This window comes from Gouania willdenowi, chromosome 18 (assembly GCF_900634775.1).
Source record: "Gouania willdenowi chromosome 18, fGouWil2.1, whole genome shotgun sequence".
Taxonomy (NCBI): Eukaryota; Metazoa; Chordata; class Actinopteri; order Blenniiformes; family Gobiesocidae; genus Gouania; species Gouania willdenowi.
The window spans coordinates 5,457,062-5,480,095 of NC_041061.1; the positions used below are offsets into that span (position 1 = coordinate 5,457,062).

Genomic DNA, 23,034 nt, shown 5'->3' on the forward strand with positions numbered 1-23,034 from the left:
CTCACAATATAGTATAAAATCTGTACATTAACAAAATAGTGTAAAAGAGTCAAACTTTGGTCCTTTGCATGATTTGACATCAGGTTTCCATGATTTTTGTCCAAAATCTTTCATAAAAACAAAGTCCAAGTTGTGTTAAGACCAGATTTCTCCTAAAAGTTCTCATGTTAATCCTGATGAAGTCACACCTTTAGTGCAGGGGTGTCGAGCTCAGTTTAGTTCAGGGGCCAAATATGGGCAGTTTGATCTCAAGTGGGCCGCAGATTATAGGCAAGACAAGTTTATTTGTATAGTGCATTTCATACACAAGGCAACTCAATGTGCTTTACATGATAAAACATTCAACAACTTAAAATCAATAAGAACATTTAAAATCATCAGTAAAATCAATTCAAATCATCAACAAACACATTACATCAAAAAAAGTGCCTTTAACTTTGATATAAAAATGTTAACATGTGATGCTGACTTCAGCTCTGCTGCAGTTTGTTCCACTTCTTTGCAGCATAACAACTAAAAGCAGCATCACCATGTTTACTGTGAGCTCTGGGCTCCACTATCTGACCTGTGTCCATAGATCTGAGAGACCTGCTGGGTTCATATCTGACTAACATGTCACTGATGTATTCTGGACCAAACCCATTCACAGATTTATACACCAGCAGCAGCAGAACTTTAAAGTCTATTCTGAGGCTGACTGGGAGCCAGTGTAAAGACTTTAAAACTGGACTAATGTGTTCTGACCGCTTTGTTCTGGTTCAGACCTGAGCTGCAGCGTTCTGAACCAGCTGTAGATGTTTGATGAAGATCATTACAATAGTCCAGTCTGCTGGAGATAAAAGCATGGACCAGTTTCTCCTGGTCTTTCTGAGTCATTAAACCTTTCACTCTGGAGATGTTCTTTAGGTGGTAGAAGATGTGTTTGTGATAGATTTGATCTGATGCTGAATGTTAGATCTGAGTCAATCAGAACACCAAGGTTTTTGACTTGGTCTTTAGCTTTTAATGATCGAGACTCAAGATAATTGCTGACAGCAGTCCTCTTTTCCTTGTTACCAAAGACAATCACCTCCATCTTGTCATGGTTTAGTTGAAGGAAGTTTTCACTCATCCAGCAGTTTACTTTTTCTAAACAGTCACACAACACCTGTATGGGACCATAGTCATCTGGGTTCAGTGATAGATATAGTTGTGTGTCATCTGCGTAGCTCTGATAATCAGCCTTACAGTTCTGTAAAATGTGTCCTAAAGGAAGCATATAAAGGCTAAACAGAAGAGGTCCAAGAACAGATCCCTGAGGAACCTCACAGGACATTGGTAATCTGTCAGATTCAAAGTTTCCAATGCTTACAAAATAACATCGCTCCTACAGGTGAGGAAAAATGTTAAAAATTATTGTGCCCTAGTTGTCAACATCTTGTTGTTTGTGATAAATTACAAGATTTGTGGAAATATTGAGTTATTTTCCACATATATGCAATTAAAAATTATTCCACTCTTGTTATGAGGAAAAATGCAAGTCCCTAAAAATATTGTTGAGTTTCAATAAATTGGTGAATTTGAGATATCTACAACTGGATTATTTGGTAATCCAGTTGTAGTTTACACAGTAAAATTTTTAAAATTTTTACTTTCTCCTGCAGGCCAAATTGGATAGTATAAAGGGCCGGATTTGGCCCCCGGGCCTTGAGTTTGACACTGCTTTAGTGTTTGGCACATATTCATCTCCAAGTTCCCTCAGATTATCAACTTTCAGTAACAATGTTTATACAACAATTCGAAACCATTTATGATATTACACATGCACGGTATGTAAATATAAGCACCAGGCATTCGTTTAGTTGAGTAGTTCATTATACAAACATGTGCAAAACAAGTAAACAGAACCTTAAGTTACCCGTAGCCTATATTCATGTCTCTTATTTTGAAAGGCTTAAAGTAAAACTAATGGTCTGTGTACGTAGTTGTACGGGCCAAATGACCCCTTTTATATTTTCTTTAATTTTACTCATTTATCAAACAGGAAGTGGCACTACGATACTTTGGCTTTTAGATGTTAAAAACTACTTGCAGATCAAATATCATCCCAAATGTGAAGCATTAAGCATATAAGCGGAGTTTGTGGGGTAGGGGGGGGGGGGTCAAAAGTTTTCATTACAGTTTTCGAAAAAATACAAAATAGTTTTATGCTGCTTTGATTCTTACATATTACTGTTAGTTTGATGTCAGAGATGTTAGTTCTACCTCAGGTGTGTAGTATACATTTTCAGTGAAATGGTCCCAAACATTTGAGACTTTAGGTTGGTTCTTCTTCTGTTGCAAAATTCTTCTTCACAATGTAAATGGTGAAGTGACACTGTGCACATCAGTTCATGAATATCACTTTTTGACTTTATCAATTTTTTAATATTTCTTTTGCCAATTTTTCACTATGTTTTGCCACATTTTGCTCATTTAAGCTGCCTATTTCCATTACATACAACCTGTTTCCATGTTTATGTCCATTTTTTTCCATTACTGACTGCTTTTGGCCCATTTTCATCACTTTTCACTGTCTTCTTGCCACATGTTACTAATGTTTTTGTCACTTTACTCACACTTCACTCATCGCTGTTAACTCTTTGTGTACCTTCTTTGTTGAATGGCTTGATCACCATTCAATCAGTCTAAATGGATCAATACTTTTTCAACAATGAATCCTTTTGTAAAAAAGTGCAGGTGTCGCATCCCCCACGGACACGGAAGGACTCGACTTCGGCGCCTTCTAGTGGCATGTGGCAGTGTTATAACCTACAAAAAAAATTGTCCAATGAAATTCCAGGATTTTCCCAGTTGTGTTCAAACTGAGACTAAAATGAGTTTTAAAAGCCTGGAATCAACTGAAGCATCAATATTGGCACAGGATAAGCTAGGATTAAATGTTCCACACATAAATTCTGCCTCTACAGACCATGATGTTCTTCTTTAATCAGACTGGGAATGTAATAAGTGTCCAATTCTTTGACTCTCTGACGTATGTTAACAGTGTCTCAGTCCGTTGAATTAAGGTATTTGATGTAAGCCAACATTAGCACAGACACAGTCAGAGCCGTAGATATCGTTGCGTTTGGGACAATTCAGCTTCAGCACCACTGCGTTGTGATTGGTTTATCCGTAGTATCGTGATTTATGGACACCATGCTGTTACTCAAAATCCTTGACTGTGTTATTCTGCTCCCTGTTGGATTGGAGTTCTTTTGACACATATCTTTCTAGTTTTTGTGCATTCCCCTCACGGTATCTGCCAAAGTGTTAAACTGCTCTCGAGTTTCATCATAGAGAGCTGAGGCTGTGTTTGCTCCAGCCTCGTAGATGGAGTCTGCACTTTGACCTTCCTGAAAGCCCCGGTAGGCGCCATAAGCAGCTCCAGTAGCTCCAACAACTACAGCACCTCCGACTACGTAAGCAAGTGGAATAACTGATGCTGCCTTGATAACGACTGTTGCTTCCTCAGGTTTCATTTTAGTCAATAAATTGATGACAAACAAAACCATCCTTGGGACACCAAGGAGAGCTCCCACCAGGATTCCAGTGGTGATTCCGGCTGCCGTTATAAGAAAGTTCATAATGATGGTGTTTGCCTGGTCCCAGGGTATCCCATTATTCACAAGCTCTTGCCTTCTTCTTTCCACTTCTTCCAGCGCTGGGTTGGTGTAGTGTCGTCCAGGGTTTAGTTCCGCCATGTGTTTGACTTTGTTGAGCAGCTGTGTCGCCTGAACCTGGTTGTTTCTGTATGGGTGGTCAGGGTTGTTGTTCCAGTATCTATTATCTACCACAAAGCAGCGACGGCCACATTTATTGTAGAGACCACGCAAATCTTGATTGGTTTGTACAAAGTCCTTGATGGTCTCGTTGGGCTGAAGGTCATCACCACGAGTGAAGACAAGAATGGCATGATTGAAAACCTCCTCAGTAAACGTCTCCTGGATCTTTGCTATTATGTCGTCCTCCTGCGATGTGAAGTTTTCCTTTTTCAGTAAAATCAGGAAAGCATGAGGTCCAGGAGAACTCTCCACGAAGCATCTTACCATCTCACTTCTGAGCTTATTTTCAGATCTTTGTCTGTCAAAAAAACCAACGCTGTCTATTATTTTGAAGTCGGTTCCGTCAATATTCTTGACTGCTGATCTACATCCTGCCGTTGCTGCGTTTGCCGTGTGATCTACTGTAAACACAGTCTCTCCAAACATAGTATTGGCCAGGCTGCTTTTCCCCACTCCAGTTTTTCCCACAATGAGAATCCTCACAGGAGTTGCTAGAAGAGAGAAACCGATAATTATAAACAGCACTCTAGAAAGGAGACATTTCTGCTGTCATGTTTCATTCCCCATTATTTCTCCTCATACACAAAGACTTTACTATGAAAAAAGGCTTTAATACACTTTACTTGAAGTTTTATACATGAGGCTGACATTACGCTGTCGTTATTATGACATGATGACACCATCATTAGCATGAATAAGATGTCGTGAAGGCTGTCATTAAGTGTTATTTGTCACCGTAACCCTTTGTTACCATAACCCTACCTAACCTCACTAGATCCCTTCAACTAAAAAATGTTAAACATTTAGTGAAAGGTTTCACAGATAAGATGAACCCCTCAAAGTCAGTATAACCCCTCGGAAACAGTATAGCCAGTCATTAATCAATAACCAATTAATCATTAACCATTAAACTTACAAAAAGTCCAGAACTCAGCAGGATTGTCCTTAGTATTCTGGGGTACCCTGGTAGGTCCAATCGGACTAAATGTGTTAAATGGGGTTAGTTCAAGATGCTACGCTTGCTCACACTTAAATGACACCCTAAGTCACTCACAGTAAACCAAATAAATATTAGTATAATTTAACGATTAAACAGTCATTTCAGCGTCGCTCTAGCTGCACATCACAATAAGAGATTATGATATGTTTATTTGGCTCTGCCAAAACAAATAGGTCCACAACTGGAAGGGAGACAAGGCCGTTGCCAGGCAACACATAAACATTTCCTAACTGAAAGGTGACTAACGTTTATTAGAACGCCTGAACAGTGGAGTGATATTGTCTGTAAAAAGTCCCAGGGCCGTTACTCTATATCAGCACTCCTAAAATGTCTCTTGGTCAGAACTAAATGTTGTACAATTTTACATGAGTGACTTTGAACTCAATCAGTTAAAGTTGCTTCACTACATAACTGACATTTGCCAAAGTCACATTTATGATCTTTTCTCAGATTGAAAGTTGTTGACTTAATAGTTTCCGCGGAAACACCCAAAATAATGTCCAAAATCAAAGTAATATAACAGGTAACATAAAAACAAAGCAGAGCAAAAATGGTGTTGAGATAATCACAGGAAGAATGAAGCCAAAACACTGTTGGAATTCAAAAACTTATACCCTGAATAATATCCACTGTTATCCAGGAAGTTTATCATTATTTGGGCCATAGTATAAAGTCATCTTAAAGATGTAACTCCCTGTTTCTATCTCAAATAAAATGGGTTAAAAGTGAAAAAAATTGCTGGGAAAGTTGGTGAAATGGGATTTTAAAAAGTGGCCAAAAACAGACAGAAAATGTGTCAAAAAGGGTTCAAAGTGTCTGTAATGGCTTAAAAGTGGCAGAAAAAAGCAAGAACAATTAGTTGAAACTGGCAAATAATATGCATGGCAAATCATGAATGTGGTTACATTGGCAAAAATAAGCATGAAATATGGTGAAAAGAGGTTAAAATAATGGCAATAATGGGTCAACATGTGTGACATTAGGTGGGAAAAATTGTGGAAAGGGTTTATGAGTGCTGAAAATGTCTTGAAAGTGAAAAAATGCGGAAAAAAGGCATTGAAATTTGATGGAGAAGTGGCAGAAATGGCAGTAATGTAGCAAAAATGCATTAAAAGGAGCAAAATATGGCAAGAAAAAGTGATGAAAAAAGGTTAAAATCAAAAATAAATAAGCTAAAATGGACATAATTGTTAAAAAAAATATTTTGAATTTCTTAATGGCATCTGACAAACCCTTCCCAGTGTCCCACGACCAAGGTTGAGAACCCCTGAACTAAGGTCCAGTTTTTAAAATGTGAGTTATGTGGTGAAACAGCTTTAATTTTTCATACACATTGTTGAAGTATTTTGGAGCAGCTCCTCCTGCATGGATCGGTTCCTTAACTGAACACAAAACTACAGCTGAGTTTATTCTGAACAAAAGCCTAAAACCAGATTATATTCATTTATCACAACATTCAGTACCATATTAGTTTAGGCTTCACATTCATCTCTACCTCATTGTGTTTCTCTATAACTTTTTCCTGTTTCAACATCCTGGGAAGTGATGATATGCCTTTTTATAACTTTCAAACAGTAAAGCTTACCTGCCATATTGCTCTCACAAGTCAGTGTCTTCTTCTTTCTTTCTCTGTTGATCCCAGCAGCTCAACACGCTCACACTGTTCCACAGCGACTGGAGTCAACAGGAACACGGGGCAGATTCACTAAGATCTGAAATAAAAGGTAGTAAACCAGTTGCGTACCTAAATTCTTTGGTGATGCATTTTCGTCACCTGCTGCGAGGAATTCACTAAGATCACAGCAATGATTCGTGCAGAAGTGGTGGACGACGCCCCTATTTAAATGAGCGTTTTATTCCTTCAATGTGGAGATGACATTTGAGGAAGTTCAATTGGAGGCAGATGGACTTCTCTGACATTTAATAATGTAGAAAACTAAATAAACTATTTTTATTTTCTTTTTTTTTAAAACAACTTTAAAACCTAATGATATTTTTCCCACTAATCTAAAGTGGGTGCTCTGTCAGGTCCTGTAACTAGGAGTCATGTTTGAACACGTTTTAATTCCTTTAGTATCTTCACTGCCAAGTTTCTTCTGATCAACTCATAGTTTCGGAATCACACACACAGAGTTACAAGAATCCACAGTCTTTACAGGAAACTACACAAGGACACACACTGTGTGTATGTGTGTAGCACACTCCCAGTCATTATCACTACTACCGTAACCAGGGTTGGGACAATTACTTCTGAAAAGTAATCCAGTACAATTACCTGTTACCTATTGTGGCATAATGGTAAGTTGTGACAACGCCACCAGGGAAATTCGCCCCTGGAGATAGTGAAAAATAACCAACTAAGTTTAAGGTCCCACAGGTCGGCTTACAAATCAGGGCTGGAGGCGTGATTTCTCGTACAACAAATGCCTTTTATTATAACCAAATGAAACAAAAAGACAGTCAATCATTTAAACAAAACCAAAGGTGTCGCTATTGCTGGGGAATAACAAGAGGCAGAGGTGGCTGCACAGGGAGCAGGGGGGTGGACTTACCGCGACAGCCAGTGGGGGAACAAGGTCACAACCTAAAAACACCACGTGACACACCAAATCAAGGACACCACACGAGGTTGGAGACACCACCACCAGGGGTTCTGGCTGCCACGCACCAGAGGCCCGCAGCTCCTGGCAGACAAAAGGGAAACAATTAATCCGCCCAGCAATAGGACATCAAAATAAACATGAGAAAGAAATAAAAATACGGAAACCAATGTATATCCGGAAATAATGACAACTCAAGAAATCAATAACTCTATTGACAAGACAGACGAAACACTAAAATATAAACATACCATGCAGACACAGACAAGGACAAAATAACTCTTAGCCTGTGGCCCCCTGGAGGGAGGGGCCAATCGGGCAGGTGCGGAGGGCTGATCCCTGAACAGACTATAGTGAAAACAGAGGATAAAACACCCACACACAACAATAATATTAAAACGGAGCCAATGTGGATTAAAACCACCAAAAGACAGTTGCATTAAAAACCAGCCAATCTCATAGTGCTGATATAAATGAATCCTGGAGATGAAGAGATCCAACTCCAGCCGTACGACACAGCGCAGCAAAACAGCAGGTCTGAGGGGGAGTGGCAGCCGGTTTTAAGGGGCTGCACACAGCGGCTTTGAGCCTAAAACAAAACATTTAAACTTCAAGCACCAAGTCTAGCCATGATGTTATTTATGAGTTCAACACTTACCGACGGTAAGCTGGAGTGGGAGGAGTCGGGAGCCGCGATAATAGCGATAATACTGAAATTATAATGAAACAGTTAGTGATGAGCAGTGAATATTTATCATTTTACACTTTAAAATAGTAAAGTCATTAAAGACTAAAATAATTAGGATTGTATATTTTAAGTCTAGAATCTGCAGTAGCTTCCTATTCTCGTGGTAAACGTGTCCATATTTAACAATGACTGCTTTAATGGAACCAATATGACACCAACTAATTGGTAAGTGTGGAAAAAATAATAATAATAATTTGAAGTTAAGTAATGGTGATCAGCATTGCAGGGTTGGGGTCAATTATAATTGTAATCATGTAATTGACAATAAATTACAATCATGGTGTAATTGTAATTGACAGTTTTATGGAGAATTTTACACATTTGTAATTAACAATTATTAAAATGTGTTTCATATCAAACTGTCCCACATTTTATCATTAAAATAAATTAAAATCTAGGGATATAAAAATCTAGGGACACAATAAAGGCTCAGATGCACCAAAAATATTAAAACATGTATTTACAATGATTAGGAAGCCTAACAAGGTCACCAATAAATATGAAATAAATGAGATGATAGATATGTGTTTTTAGTGTATTTTACAGCTGATTTAGGACCTGTTGTCATAAGAGATGCTAACTGAAGGCTAACACAAGAGGAAGGCTACCTTTTATTAGCTTATTCATTTCAGCCTTAGTAATTGTGATTCATTGTAATTTAACTTTAGTCAATGAGAATATAATTGTAATTGACTTTCTCAGGATATATAATCATCAGTCACTGTAATGGTAATTGAACTGTAATTGAAAAGTGAATTGTAAGTGAAAAATGTAATTGAGCCCCAACCCTGCAGCATAGTTTTGTTCTGCGGTGCTTGTCATGATGTAATAAAATGTGTAAATAACAGATTGTGATGAAGTGATATTTTCACAGACTATGTACTCACCACATCAATAAACAGTCACCTTAGACCTCCACAGCAGCAACACTCAGCACAGCAACACACAACATTTCATCAAACATGGCAACCTTTAAAAAGTGAAAGGAGACAAACAGAGAAAGAATTACACCTGATGGACTTGATCACATGATCAAGGTTCTGGTATTTTCACTCTAGAAAAATAGTTGATCATGTATTTTATACAGTACTTACATAGAGGAAACCACGGCAGGCTCCCAAAAATGAGTGACAGCATCCTATAAGAGACAGTGAGAGGTTAAGGCTGGAAGAAAACTGTAGCTTATGTATAGAACCCTGGTTCTAGGAGTAATATGAGTGAGATGTCTCACTATGGGATGTCTATAGAACAGAACTATGTAAAAGTAACTCATATCATAAAACTACACAAACTATTACAAAATATCATAAAACTACATTAAAACTATACAAACTATTACAAAATGTCATAAAACTACATTAAAACTATACAAACATTAATAAAACATCATAAAACTACATTAAAACTATACAAACTATTACAAAATGTCATAAAACTACATTAAAACTATACAAACATTAATAAAATATCATAAAACTACATTAAAACTATACAAACATTAATAAAATGTCATAAAACTACATTAAAACTATACAAACTATTACAAAATGTCATAAAACTACATTAAAAGTATACAAACATGAATAAAATATCATAAAACTACATTAAAACTACACAAACTATTACAAAATGTCATAAAACTACATTAAAACTATACAAACATTAATAAAATGTGACAAAACTACATTAAAACTATACAAACATTAATAAAATGTCATAAAACTATACAAACATTAATAAAATGTCATAAAACTACATTAAAACTATACAAACTATTACAAAATGTCATAAAACTACATTAAAACTATACAAACATGAATAAAATATCACAAAACTACATTAAAACTATACAAACATGAATAAAATATCATAAAACTACATTAAAACTATACAAACATTAATAAAATATCATAAAACTACATTAAAACTATACAAACTATTACAAAATGTCATAAAACTACATTAAAACTATACAAACATTAATAAAATATCATAAAACTACATTAAAACTATACAAACATTAATAAAATGTCATAAAACTACATTAAAACTATACAAACATTAATAAAATATCATAAAACTACATTAAAACTATACAAACATTAATAAAACATCATAAAACTACATTAAAACTATACAAACTATTACAAAATGTCACAAAACTACATTAAAACTATACAAACATTAATAAAATATCATAAAACTACATTAAAACTATACTAACATTAATAAAATGTCATAAAACTACATTAAAACTATACAAACATTAATAAAATATCATAAAACTACATTAAAACTATACAAACATTAATAAAGGATCATAAAACTACATTAAAACTATACAAACTATTACAAAATGTCATAAAACTACATTAAAACTATACAAACATTAATAAAATATCATAAAACTACATTAAAACTATACTAACATTAATAAAATGTCATAAAACTACATTAAAACTATACTAACATTAATAAAATGTCATAAAACTACATTAAAACTATACAAACATTAATAAAAGATCATAAAACTACATTAAAACTATACAAACTATTATAAAATGTCATAAAACTACATTAAAACTATACAAACATTAATAACATGTCATAAAACTACATTAAAACTATACAAACTATTACAAAATGTCATAAAACTACATTAAAATTATACAAACATTAATAAAATATCAAAAAACTACATTAAAACTATACAAACATTAATAAAATATCATAAAACTACATTAAAACTATACAAACATTAATAAAATGTCATAAAACTACATTAAAACTATACAAACTATTACAAAATGTCATAAAACTACATTAAAACTATACAAACATGAATAAAATATCATAAAACTACATTAAAACTACACAAACTATTACAAAATGTCATAAAACTACATTAAAACTATACAAACATTAATAAAATGTCATAAAACTACATTAAAACTATACAAACATTAATAAAATATCATAAAACTACATTAAAACTATACAAACATTAATAAAATGTCATAAAACTACATTAAAACTATACAAACTATTACAAAATGTCATAAAACTACATTAAAACTATACAAACATGAATAAAATATCAAAAAACTACATTAAAACTATACAAACATGAATAAAATATCATAAAACTACATTAAAACTATACAAACATTAATAAAATGTCATTAAAACTACATTAAAACTATACAAACATTAAAAAAATGTCATAAAACTACTTTAAAACTATACAAACATTAATAAAATATCATAAAACTACATTAAAACTATACAAACATTAATAAAAGATCATAAAACTACATTAAAACTATACAAACTATTACAAAATGTCATAAAACTACATTAAAACTATACAAACATTAATAAAATATCATAAAACTAGATTAAAACTATACTAACATATATAAAATGTCATAAAACTACATTAAAACTATACAAACATTAATAAAATATCATAAAACTACATTAAAACTATACAAACATTAATAAAAGATCATAAAACTACATTAAAACTATACAAACTATTACAAAATGTCATAAAACTACATTAAAACTATACAAACATTAATAAAATATCATAAAACTACATTAAAACTATACAAACATTAATAAAATGTCATAAAACTACATTAAAACTATACAAACATTAATAAAATATCATAAAACTACATTAAAACTATACAAACATTAATAAAAGATCATAAAACTACATTAAAACTATACAAACTATTACAAAATGTCATAAAACTACATTAAAACTATACAAAGATTAATAAAATATCATAAAACTACATTAAAACTATACTAACATTAATAAAATGTCATAAAACTACATTAAAACTATACTAACATTAATAAAATGTCATAAAACTACATTAAAACTATACAAACATTAATAAAAGATCATAAAACTACATTAAAACTATACAAACTATTACAAAATGTCATAAAACTACATTAAAACTATGCAAATATTAATAAAGTGTCATAAAACTACATTAAAACTATACAAACTATTACAAAATGTCATAAAACTACATTAAAATTATACAAACATTAATAAAATATCAAAAAAACTACATTAAAACTATACAAACATTAATAAAATATCATAAAACTACATTAAAACTATACAAACATTAATAAAATGTCATAAAACTACATTAAAACTATACAAACATTAATAAAATGTCATAAAACTACATTAAAACTATACAAACATTAATAAAATGTGATAAAACTACATTAAAACTATACAAACTATTACAAAATGTCATAAAACTACATTAAAACTATACAAACATGAATAAAATATCATAAAACTACATTAAAACTATACAAACTATTACAAAATGTCATAAAACTACATTAAAACTATACAAACATGAATAAAATATCATAAAACTACATTAAAACCTGCCTGGCGTTGACTCTGGGTCGTCATGGTAACTCAGATAAGATGAAAGCTGCATAGAAGCTTTGCAGAACAGCTCATTGTTGACAGGTAGTCATGGTAACTCAGATAAGATGAAAGCTGCATAGAAGCTTTGCAAACCAGCTCATATAAGTTGAAAGTGAAGTATCTTCAGCAGTGAGTGCCCAACAGGCTTTTAAAAACAACTAAAGTGGATCTAATTTTCTACAAAGCAAGTGTCCTCAGTGAACAACATTTGTAGCTAAAGTGAGTAATAATTATAATATTTCATGTGCGTTGGAACTACTTTGTGAAGTTTGAAAAAAGTGGCTCCTAAAAGGTAGTAACATTTCTTTCTCTTACAGCTGCTATGTCTGTGCCAAAGAAAAACATGAAGGAACTTAACAAGAAGGAGGCCATTGGGGACCTTCTGGATGACTTCACAGAGGTGAGCATCAGCTCTATTTTTTCACACTCATTTTATAGTTTACAAATCTTAGATCTTTATTATGTCCTGTTGTAAACTGTTACTCTGTATGACATCTTTTTATGACTTTATTGCACAACTGTTACCAATTAGGGCCGTATTCAGTAAAATAAGAACATTAGAATGACCAGTTGGTGACGATAATGTTTTAGTTTACGTTCTTTAAAATAACATTTGTCCCTTGTTCTCTTTCAGCCTCCTGGTTTCAGTCGCTCCCAGCAGGGCCAGCGCAAAGAGCCCAGGAAAATCATCATCCACAGCATGTCTCTAAATTATGACGTGCAACTAAACAAAGCTGAGAAAGCCTGGAAACCTACGGTGAAGAAGAACTCTTGCAGCCGTGGTGCTGAGGAGGTTGTGGATAATGATCCTGAGGTGGCCAAAACTGGGGAGCTGTTCAAGCATTTGCGTAGCATCCTGAACAAGCTCACCCCACAAAAGTTTCCAGAGCTAATGAAGCAGGTGTCTGAACTAACAATAGACACGGAGGAAAGGCTGAAAGGTGCCATTGACCTGATATCTGAGAAGGCCATCTTGGAACCAAACTTCTCTGTGGCCTATGCCAACATGTGCCGCGGTCTAATGGGGGTGAGTGCGTGTCTTTGGGTATTTTGTCTCTATTGGCTTCATTGATGATTGTTCTTTAGTGTCACGGGTCTGGAACACTGAATGTCAATGATGGTGATGAGGAACTGATGAAGTAATCATATATATTATGTTTCAAATCCACTAATAAAATCAGCTTTAGTAATATTCTTCCATATTCCATCAACAGTTGAAAGTCCCCAGCGCCGACAAACCAGGTAAAACTGCAAACTTCCTCTATCTCCTACTCAATCGTTGCCAGAAGGAGTTTGAGAAAGACCAGGATGATGATGAGATCTTTGAAAAGAAACAGAAGGAGCTGGAGGCTGCCAAAGATGTAAGATGACACATTTGTTTGTACCTCAAGAGTGGGTTTGTACCTCAAGAGTGGGTCCCAGATTTAATCATTTGTGTCACCTGTTAGGATGAGGAGCGTGAACGTCTGCGGGTTGAGCTGGAAAACGCCCGGGTTATTGCCCGCCGCCGCTCACTGGGCAACATCAAGTTTGTTGGTGAGCTCTTCAAGCTGAAGATGCTGACCGAGGCCATTATGCATGCCTGTGTAGTTAAACTACTGAAGAACCATGACGACAAGTCTCTGGAGTGTCTCTGCAGACTTCTCTCCACCATTGGCAAAGACCTGGACTTTGAAAAGGCCAAGGTAAGTACAATAATGAAGCATCTACATGCATTGTATCGCGATGTACCTGGCGATACCCAGCCCTAGTTTATACCTTAGTTGTCATTGCTAAGTCTGTTGTATTTCCCTAACAGCCTCAAATGGACGAGTATTTCAATCAGATGAACAAAATCATCAAGGAAAAGATGACCTCTTCCAGAATCCGCTTTATGCTGCAAGATGTTCTAGACCTCAGAAAGGTAAATGGTTTAGCTTCTTTCTATTTGCAGATCTAATAAAAAAAAAGCAGTTTTGTCAAACTTATTGCTAGGGGTGTCCTGATCAGATAATGATGAGTATGTATAATTTGTGTTGATATGGAGTCAGAATACAGGCTAAAATATCAGTATCGTATCAGTAGTGAAAAAGTTGGATCTTGAACACCTACTTATTGCTCTCAATAAAGGTGACATGTGTCCAGAAACTAAACCATATTCAATCATTTGTAACTTCTGCTATTTAATTGTGTTTCCCAATCACAGAATAGCTGGGTGCCCCGTAGAGGAGACCAAGGTCCCAAAACTATTGACCAGATTCATAAGGAGGCAGAGTTGGAAGAGCATCAAGAACAGATCAAAGTCTACCAGCAGCTCCTGTCAAAGAAGGAAAGCTCTGGAGGAGGTGGTAGAATGTGTGGGGGGGGCATGGGAGGTCCAGGGTCTCATACACCGGGCGGTGGACCAAATAGCCAGCCTCAGGATGATGGATGTGGGAACACGGTGCCCATCTCCAAGGACAGACCCATCGATACCAATCGCCTTTACAAAATCATAAAGGTCAGCAAAGCTAGTGACGTCAATGAGTCAACTGTTAAAAAGTAGATCATTTGATTTGTTCTATAGGGATGTTGTTGGTTCATAAATGTACTGTTCTCTGTTGCCTTCTAGTCCGGTGGTATGGACCTTAACAATCTGGTGCTGGCTCCTGGTGGCAAAGCCGGGTGCAAGGGCGTGTGGCGCAGCTGGGAAAAAGGCTGCAGTGGAGGCACTGAAGCTAAACCAGCAAGTGCAGATCAAGGTAAACAATGTCAAATAGGTTGACTGACTTGGGTTGGAAGATTGGCTCCTGATCTGTCCTATTTTTCTTCTTCCTTTTAGAGTCAGGGTGTCCTGCTACCAGCACTCTGAACCACTTCTCAGCCCTTCAGCAGACTTCATCACTGTTGTCTTCATCAGACACTGATCACAGAGACAAGGATCACTTTGACAGATCTGGCCGTGTTGATGGACGGGAAGGAAGCCCAATCACCAAGAGAAGCTTCAGCAGGGAGTCCCAGGAGCGTGGTGGCAGAAGTGGGGAGAGCGCTCCCACTCCCCCTCCTTCTCTTCCCAAACCTTCCCTTAGCGAAGAGGAGATGGAGAAGAAGTCCAAAGCCATCATTGATGAATACCTCCACATTACTGACTTGAAGGTTCAAAGAATTTGACCAACATACAACAGCAGGACATTTACCTGCACGTTGAGTGTGAACATGACTAACGTTTGTCTTCTCCTGGTCCTGTAGGAGGCGCTGCAGTGCGTGGCAGAGCTCAACAGTGCCTCAATGCTTCATGTGTTTGTGCGGCAAGGCCTGGAGTCCACACTTGAACGCAGCACAACTGTCAGGGAACACTTGGGCCTGTTGCTGCATCAACTTGTGAAAGTTGGGACGTTACCCACTGAACAATACTACAAAGGGTGAGCATCTGTCAAAGAACAATGTATTTAAAGCCTGGGTCACACTAAAGATGCTCAACGGCTGACACTGAATTGTTGACTGTGCTGTCATAGGCTCCATGAGATCTTGGAGGTAACAGAAGACATGGCCATTGATATACCTTACATGTGGCTGTACCTGGCTGAACTCATCACCCCTATGCTCCATGAAGGAGGCATCCCTATGGGACAGCTCTTCAGGTGAGAAAAGTTGAAAAACATTTGCAATCCGACTGTTTTAATATAATCAATATAATACAAAATATCCCTTTCTTAACAAAAATGTTTTGTTTGTCCCAGGGAGATCTCAAAGCCTCTGGTGCCTCTGGGAAAGGCTGGCGTGCTGCTGGCACAGATCCTCCAGCTGCTGTGCAAAGGAATGGTATGTACACAAAGGTTTCTGGGTTGAATTTGTCTAAAATAAAATGTGTTGCATTGTCTCAACGCTTTTAAGAATAGGTCATATTTCAACTTGATCTTGTTTTTTTTAATCATCTGAACTTGTTTATTTACTCATTTATTAGACTCCCAAGAAAGTTGGGGATCTGTGGATTGAAGCTGGCCTGAATTGGAATGACTTTCTTCCTGAGGACAAAGATGTGAACAAGTTTGTCACTGAGCAGGTATTCAAAACATTATGGAACCATTAGGTGTAAATGTGAGTCAATGGTTTGCACTGTAGAATCCTGGTTTAAATGTGGACTTGTAACTTTCAGAAAGTGGAGTTCACCACAGGAGAGGAGCTGGGGCCAAAGGAAGTGGTGAAGAAGCAGCTCCTCAGTGGAGAAGAACTCAGCAAACAGCTGGACAGACTGCTTCAAGACAAGGCTGATAACAAGCACATCATGGACTGGGTTGAGGTGTGTGACCGTTGCTCAGACTCTGGAATTCATCTAAATGTAAACACTATTTGATCAAGTGTTTGAAACATTTCTTGCTCATTTTCAGGCTAATTTGGATGAGGAGCAGGCTGCTTCTAATCACTTTGTACGATCACTGATGGCCTCAGTGTGTGGGATCGCTATCATATGTAAGCATAACATAAGCTTCAAACTCTAATGGCAAACTAAATGGTGCTCCCCCCATGTTAACGTGTTGTTTGTTTCTTCTTAAAAACCAAGGTGAACACCCGTACAAGGCCATTGCTGAGCAGATCATGGTAAGAGCCGAGCTGCTGCAGAAATACCTGAATGACGAGGAGAAGGAGCTGCAGGCTCTGTATGCCCTGCAGGCCATGATGGTACACATGGAGGAGCCTGCTAGTAAGTGTTGTTTTATTATTCACCAGGAGGAAAAATACTATTACCATTTTATTAAAATACCACTTTACTCTCATAAAATGACAACTTTATTCTTGAAATATTCTGACTTTAATCCTGTAGTGCCCAGATTTTTATTGTATTTTATTTTAATGTGGCCCTAATACGCCGTTGTACATATGTTTGTTCATTTACATTTAAAATGTCTGTAGATTTCTAAGGACTTTATTGGTACAAAGTGGACTTACTGACAGAAATCCACAGTTCTGCTCCTAACAACTGACCTTTGCATCTTGTTTCTGCAGATCTGCTGTGTATGTTCTTCGACACCTTGTACGATGAGGACATTATTAAAGAGGAGGCCTTCTACAAGTGGGAGACGAGTAAAGACCCTGCGGAGCAAACAGGAAGAGGTGTCGTGTTGAAGTCGGTCACAGCTTTCTTCACCTGGCTCCGTGAGCCTGAGGAGGAGTCTGACAAGGAATAATGTTTAAAAGACAAATGACTCTGAAGTCAACGTTTCTGCCCCCGTTTGGCAAAGCAGGTGCTTCTGCAGTGCGGCTGTTTGAACAATAACGCCCGAGTGGCAGACTCAAATCAATCCTCAGTGAGGATAAATCTTTGTCTTTGTTTTCTTCTGATGGATGGACTTGAAACAATCATTTCTCTCCCCTCACTCTTTGGCGTTCCCTTCACACCCACCCTTCCTGCTTGTCCCAGCAAGTGTCCTCATAATTAACAAATAAATTCATTAAAAATCCTACAATGTGATTTTCTGGTTGTTTTTTTTCATTTAGTCTCTCATAGTTGAGGTTTACCTATGATGAAAATTACAGGCCTCTCATCTTTTTAAGAGGGAGAACTTACACAATTGGTGGTTGACTGAATACTTTTTTTTGCCCCACTGTATAAATCACATGTAAAGATCCCAATTCAAACAGTTCAAAGGTCATACTGTAGCTCTGCCAATATAGCACTGTTAGCTGTGCTGAGCAGTGCATATTTATCATTTTACACTTTAAAATAGTAAAGTCATTAAAGACTAAAATAATTAGGATTGTATATTTTAAGTCTAGAATCTGCAGTAGCTTCCTATTCTCGTGGTAAACGTGTCCATATTTAACAATGACTGCTTTAATGGAACCAATATGACACCAACTAATTGGTAAGTGTGGAAAAAATAATAATAATAATTTGAAGCTCAGTAATGGTGATCAGCATTGCAGGGTTGGGGTCAATTATATTTGTAATCATGTAATTGAAAATAAATTACAATCATGGTGTAATTGTAATTGACAGTTCTATGTAGAATTTTACACATTTGTAATTAACAATTATTAAAATGTGTTTCATATCAAACTGTCCCACATTTTATCATTAAAATAAATTAAAATCTAGGGATATAAAATTCTAGGGACACAATAAAGGCTCAGATGCACCAAAAATATTAAAACATGTATTTACAATGATTAGGAAGCCTAACAAGGTCACCAATAAATATGAAATAAATGAGATGATAGATATGTGTTTTTAGTGTATTTTACAGCTGATTTAGGACCTGTTGTCATAAGAGATGCTAACAGAAGGCTAACACAAGAGGAAGGTTACCTTTTATTAGCTTATTTATTTCAGCCTTAGTAATTGTGATTCATTGTAATTTAACTTTAGTCAATGAGAATGTAATTGTAATTGACTTTCTGAGGATATATAATCATCAGTCACTGTAATGGTAATTGAATTGTAACTGTAAGTGAAAAATGTAATTGAGCCCCAACCCTGCAGCATAGTTTTGTTCTGCGGTGCTTGTCATGATGTAATAAAATGTGTAAATAACAGATTGTGATGAAGTGATATTTTCACAGACTATGTACTCACCACATCAATAAACAGTCACCTTAGACCTCCACAGCAGCAACACTCAGCACAGCAACACACAACATTTCATCAAACATGGCAACCTTTAAAAAGTGAAAGGAGACAAACAGAGAAAGGTGAGAAAGAATTACACCTGATGGACTTGATCACATGATCAAGGTTCTGGTATTTTCACTCTAGAAAAATAGTTGATCATGTATTTTATACAGTACTTACATAGAGGAAACCACGGCAGGCTCCCAAAAATGAGTGACAGCATCCTATAAGAGACAGTGAGAGGTTAAGGCTGGAAGAAAACTGTAGCTTATGTATAGAACCCTGGTTCTAGGAGTAATATGAGTGAGATGTCTCACTATGGGATGTCTATAGAACAGAACTATGTAAAAGTAACTCATATCATAAAACTACACAAACTATTACAAAATATCATAAAACTACATTAAAACTATACAAACTATTACAAAATGTCATAAAACTACATTAAAACTATACAAACATTATTAAAATATCATAAAACTATACAAACATTAATAAAATGTCATAAAACTACATTAAAACTATACAAACTATTACAAAATGTCATAAAACTACATTAAAACTATACAAACATTAATAAAATGTCATAAAACTACATTAAAACTATACAAACTATTACAAAATGTCATAAAACTACATTAAAACTATACAAACATGAATAAAATATCATAAAACTACATTAAAACTACACAAACTATTACAAAATATCATAAAACTACATTAAAACTATACAAACTATTACAAAATGTCATAAAACTACATTAAAACTATACAAACATTAATAAAATGTCATAAAACTACATTAAAACTATACAAACATTAATAAAATGTGATAAAACTACATTAAAACTATACAAACTATTACAAAATATCATAAAACTACATTAAAACTATACAAACTATTACAAAATGTCATAAAACTACATTAAAACTATACAAACATTAATAAAATGTCATTAAAACTACATTAAAACTATACAAACATTAATAAAATGTCATAAAAATACTTTAAAACTATACAAACTATTACAAAATGTCATAAAACTACATTAAAACTATACAAACATTAATAAAATATCATAAAACTACACAAACATTAATAAAATGTCATAAAACTACATTAAAACTATACAAACTATTACAAAATGTCATAAAACTACATTAAAACTATACAAACATTAATAAAATATCATAAAACTACATTAAAACTATACAAACTATTACAAAATGTCATAAAACTACATTAAAACTATACAAACTATTACAAAATGTCATAAAACTACATTAAAACTATACAAACATTAATAAAATATCATAAAACTACATTAAAACTATACAAACTATTACAAAATGTCATAAAACTACATTAAAACTATACAAACATTAATAAAATATAAAACTACATTAAAAACTGCCTGGCGTTGACTCTGGGTCGTCATGGTAACTCAGATAAGATGAAAGCTGCATAGAAGCTTTGCAGAACAGCTCATTGTTGACAGGTAGTCATGGTAACTCAGATAAGATGAAAGCTGCATAGAAGCTTTGCAGAACAGCTCATTGTTGACAGGTAGTCATGGTAACTCAGATAAGATGAAAGCTGCATAGAAGCTTTGCAGACCAGCTCATATAAGTTGAAAGTGAAGTATCTTCAGCAGTGAGTGCCCAACAGGCTTTTAAAAACAACTAAAGTGGATCTAATTTTCTACAAAGCAAGTGTCCTCAGTGAACAACGTTTGTAGCTAAAGTGAGTAATAATTATAATATTTCATGTGCGTTGGAACTACTTTGTGGAGTTTGAAAGAAGTGGCTCCTAAAAGGTAGTAACATTTCTTTCTCTTACAGCTGCTATGTCTGTGCCAAAGAAAAACATGAAGGAACTTAACAAGAAGGAGGCCATTGGGGACCTTCTGGATGACTTCACAGTGGTGAGCATCAGCTCTATTTTTTCACACTCATTTTATAGTTTACAAATCTTAGATCTTTATTATGTCCTGTTGTAAACTGTTACTCTGTATGAGATCTTTCTATGACTTTATTGCACAACTGTTACCAATTAGGGCCGTATTCAGTAAAATAAGAACATTAGAATGACCAGTTGGTGACGATAATGTTTTAGTTTACGTTCTTTAAAATAACATTTGTCCCTTGCTCTCTTTCAGCCTCCTGGTTTCAGACGCTCCCAGCAGGGCCAGCGCAAAGAGCCCAGGAAAATCATCATCCACAGCATGTCTCTAAATTATGACGTGCAACTAAACAAAGCTGAGAAAGCCTGGAAACCTACGGTGAAGAAGAACTCTTGCAGCCGTGGTGCTGAGGAGGTTGTGGATAATGATCCTGAGGTGGCCAAAACTGGGGAGCTGTTCAAGCATTTGCGTAGCATCCTGAACAAGCTCACCCCACAAAAGTTTCCAGAGCTAATGAAGCAGGTGTCTGAACTAACAATAGACACGGAGGAAAGGCTGAAAGGTGCCATTGACCTGATATCTGAGAAGGCCATCTTGGAACCAAACTTCTCTGTGGCCTATGCCAACATGTGCCGCGGCCTAATGGGGGTGAGTGCGTGTCTTTGGGTATTTTGTCTCTATTGGCTTCATTGATGATTGTTCTTTAGTGTCACGGGTCTGGAACACTGAATGTCAATGATGGTGATGAGGAACTGATGAAGTAATCATATATATTATGTTTCATATCCACTAATAAAATCAGCTTTAGTAATATTCTTCCATATTCCATCAACAGTTGAAAGTCCCCAGCGCCGACAAACCAGGTAAAACTGCAAACTTCCTCTATCTCCTACTCAATCGTTGCCAGAAGGAGTTTGAGAAAGACCAGGATGATGATGAGATCTTTGAAAAGAAACAGAAGGAGCTGGAGGCTGCCAAAGATGTAAGATGACACATTTGTTTGTACCTCAACAGTGGGTCCCAGATTTAATCATTCGTGTCACCTGTTAGGATGAGGAGCGTGAACGTCTGCGGGTTGAGCTGGAAAACGCCAGGGTTATTACCCGCCGCCGCTCACTGGGCAACATCAAGTTCATTGGTGAGCTCTTCAAGCTGAAGATGCTGACCGAGGCCATTATGCATGCCTGTGTAGTTAAACTACTGAAGAACCATGACAACAAGTCTCTGGAGTGTCTCTGCAGACTTCTCTCCACCATTGGCAAAGACCTGGACTTTGAAAAGGCCAAAGTAAGTACAATAATGAAGCATCTACATGCATCGTATCGCGATGTACCTGGCGATACCCAGCCCTAGTTTATACCTTAGTTGTCATTGCTAAGTCTGTTGTATTTCCCTAACAGCCTCAAATGGACGAGTATTTCAATCAGATGAACAAAATCATCAAGGAAAAGATGACCTCTTCCAGAATCCGCTTTATGCTGCAAGATGTTCTAGACCTCAGAAAGGTAAATGGTTTAGCTTCTTTATATTTGCAGATCTAATAAAAAAAAAGCAGTTTTGTCAAACTTATTGCTAGGGTTGTCCTGATCAGATAATGATGAGTATGTATAATTTGTGTTGATATGGAGTCAGAATACAGGCTAAAATATCAGTATTGTATCAGTAGTGAAAAAGTTGGATCTTGAACACCTACTTATTGCTCTCAATAAAGGTGACATGTGTCCAGAAACTAAACCATATTCAATCATTTGTAACTTCTGCTATTTAATTGTGTTTCCCAATCACAGAATAGCTGGGTGCCCCGTAGAGGAGACCAAGGTCCCAAAACTATTGACCAGAATTCATAAGGAGGCAGAGTTGGAAGAGCATCAAGAACAGATCAAAGTCACCAGCAGCTCCTGTCAAAGAGGAAAGCTCTGGAGGAGGTGGTAGAA

At 35.7% G+C, this 23,034-nt stretch overlaps 3 protein-coding genes and 2 non-coding genes across 5 annotated transcripts; 4 read left to right on the top strand and 1 right to left on the bottom strand.

Annotated features, from left to right (window-relative positions):
- Nucleotides 1-1,286: 1,286 nt before the first annotated feature.
- LOC114480045 (GTPase IMAP family member 7-like) lies at nucleotides 1,287-19,190 on the bottom strand. The gene is made up of 9 exons (XM_028473835.1): nucleotides 19,161-19,190; nucleotides 17,570-17,677; nucleotides 9,246-9,289; nucleotides 9,039-9,121; nucleotides 8,062-8,113; nucleotides 7,655-7,992; nucleotides 7,356-7,487; nucleotides 6,389-6,515; nucleotides 1,287-4,294 (listed from the first exon to the last, which is right to left on the bottom strand). The coding sequence occupies exons 8-9, from the start codon at nucleotides 6,393-6,395 to the stop codon at nucleotides 3,252-3,254; spliced, it is 1,050 nt and encodes a 349-aa protein (XP_028329636.1). The 5' UTR covers nucleotides 6,396-6,515; nucleotides 7,356-7,487; nucleotides 7,655-7,992; nucleotides 8,062-8,113; nucleotides 9,039-9,121; nucleotides 9,246-9,289; nucleotides 17,570-17,677; nucleotides 19,161-19,190; the 3' UTR covers nucleotides 1,287-3,251.
- Nucleotides 12,753-17,983, top strand: LOC114480051 (eukaryotic translation initiation factor 4 gamma 1-like). Its single transcript, XM_028473842.1, has 17 exons — nucleotides 12,753-12,847; nucleotides 12,946-13,028; nucleotides 13,263-13,655; nucleotides 13,843-13,989; nucleotides 14,077-14,313; nucleotides 14,427-14,531; nucleotides 14,814-15,107; nucleotides 15,219-15,348; nucleotides 15,429-15,742; nucleotides 15,836-16,008; nucleotides 16,102-16,227; nucleotides 16,327-16,408; nucleotides 16,551-16,649; nucleotides 16,743-16,886; nucleotides 16,975-17,056; nucleotides 17,148-17,288; nucleotides 17,591-17,983. Exons 2-17 carry the CDS (start codon nucleotides 12,951-12,953, stop codon nucleotides 17,770-17,772), a joined length of 2,727 nt encoding a protein of 908 aa, XP_028329643.1. The 5' UTR covers nucleotides 12,753-12,847; nucleotides 12,946-12,950; the 3' UTR covers nucleotides 17,773-17,983.
- LOC114480901 (small nucleolar RNA SNORD66) lies at nucleotides 13,692-13,768 on the top strand. The gene has a single exon (XR_003676189.1). It is a non-coding gene; the product is annotated as a small nucleolar RNA SNORD66 (small nucleolar RNA).
- Nucleotides 19,191-21,043: 1,853 nt separating the features above from the next.
- Nucleotides 21,044-22,947, top strand: LOC114480794 (eukaryotic translation initiation factor 4 gamma 1-like). The gene is made up of 6 exons (XM_028475218.1): nucleotides 21,044-21,121; nucleotides 21,356-21,748; nucleotides 21,936-22,082; nucleotides 22,151-22,387; nucleotides 22,501-22,605; nucleotides 22,888-22,947. The coding sequence occupies exons 1-6, from the start codon at nucleotides 21,044-21,046 to the stop codon at nucleotides 22,945-22,947; spliced, it is 1,020 nt and encodes a 339-aa protein (XP_028331019.1).
- LOC114480903 (small nucleolar RNA SNORD66) lies at nucleotides 21,785-21,861 on the top strand. Its single transcript, XR_003676190.1, has one exon. It is a non-coding gene; the product is annotated as a small nucleolar RNA SNORD66 (small nucleolar RNA).
- Nucleotides 22,948-23,034: the final 87 nt, after the last annotated feature.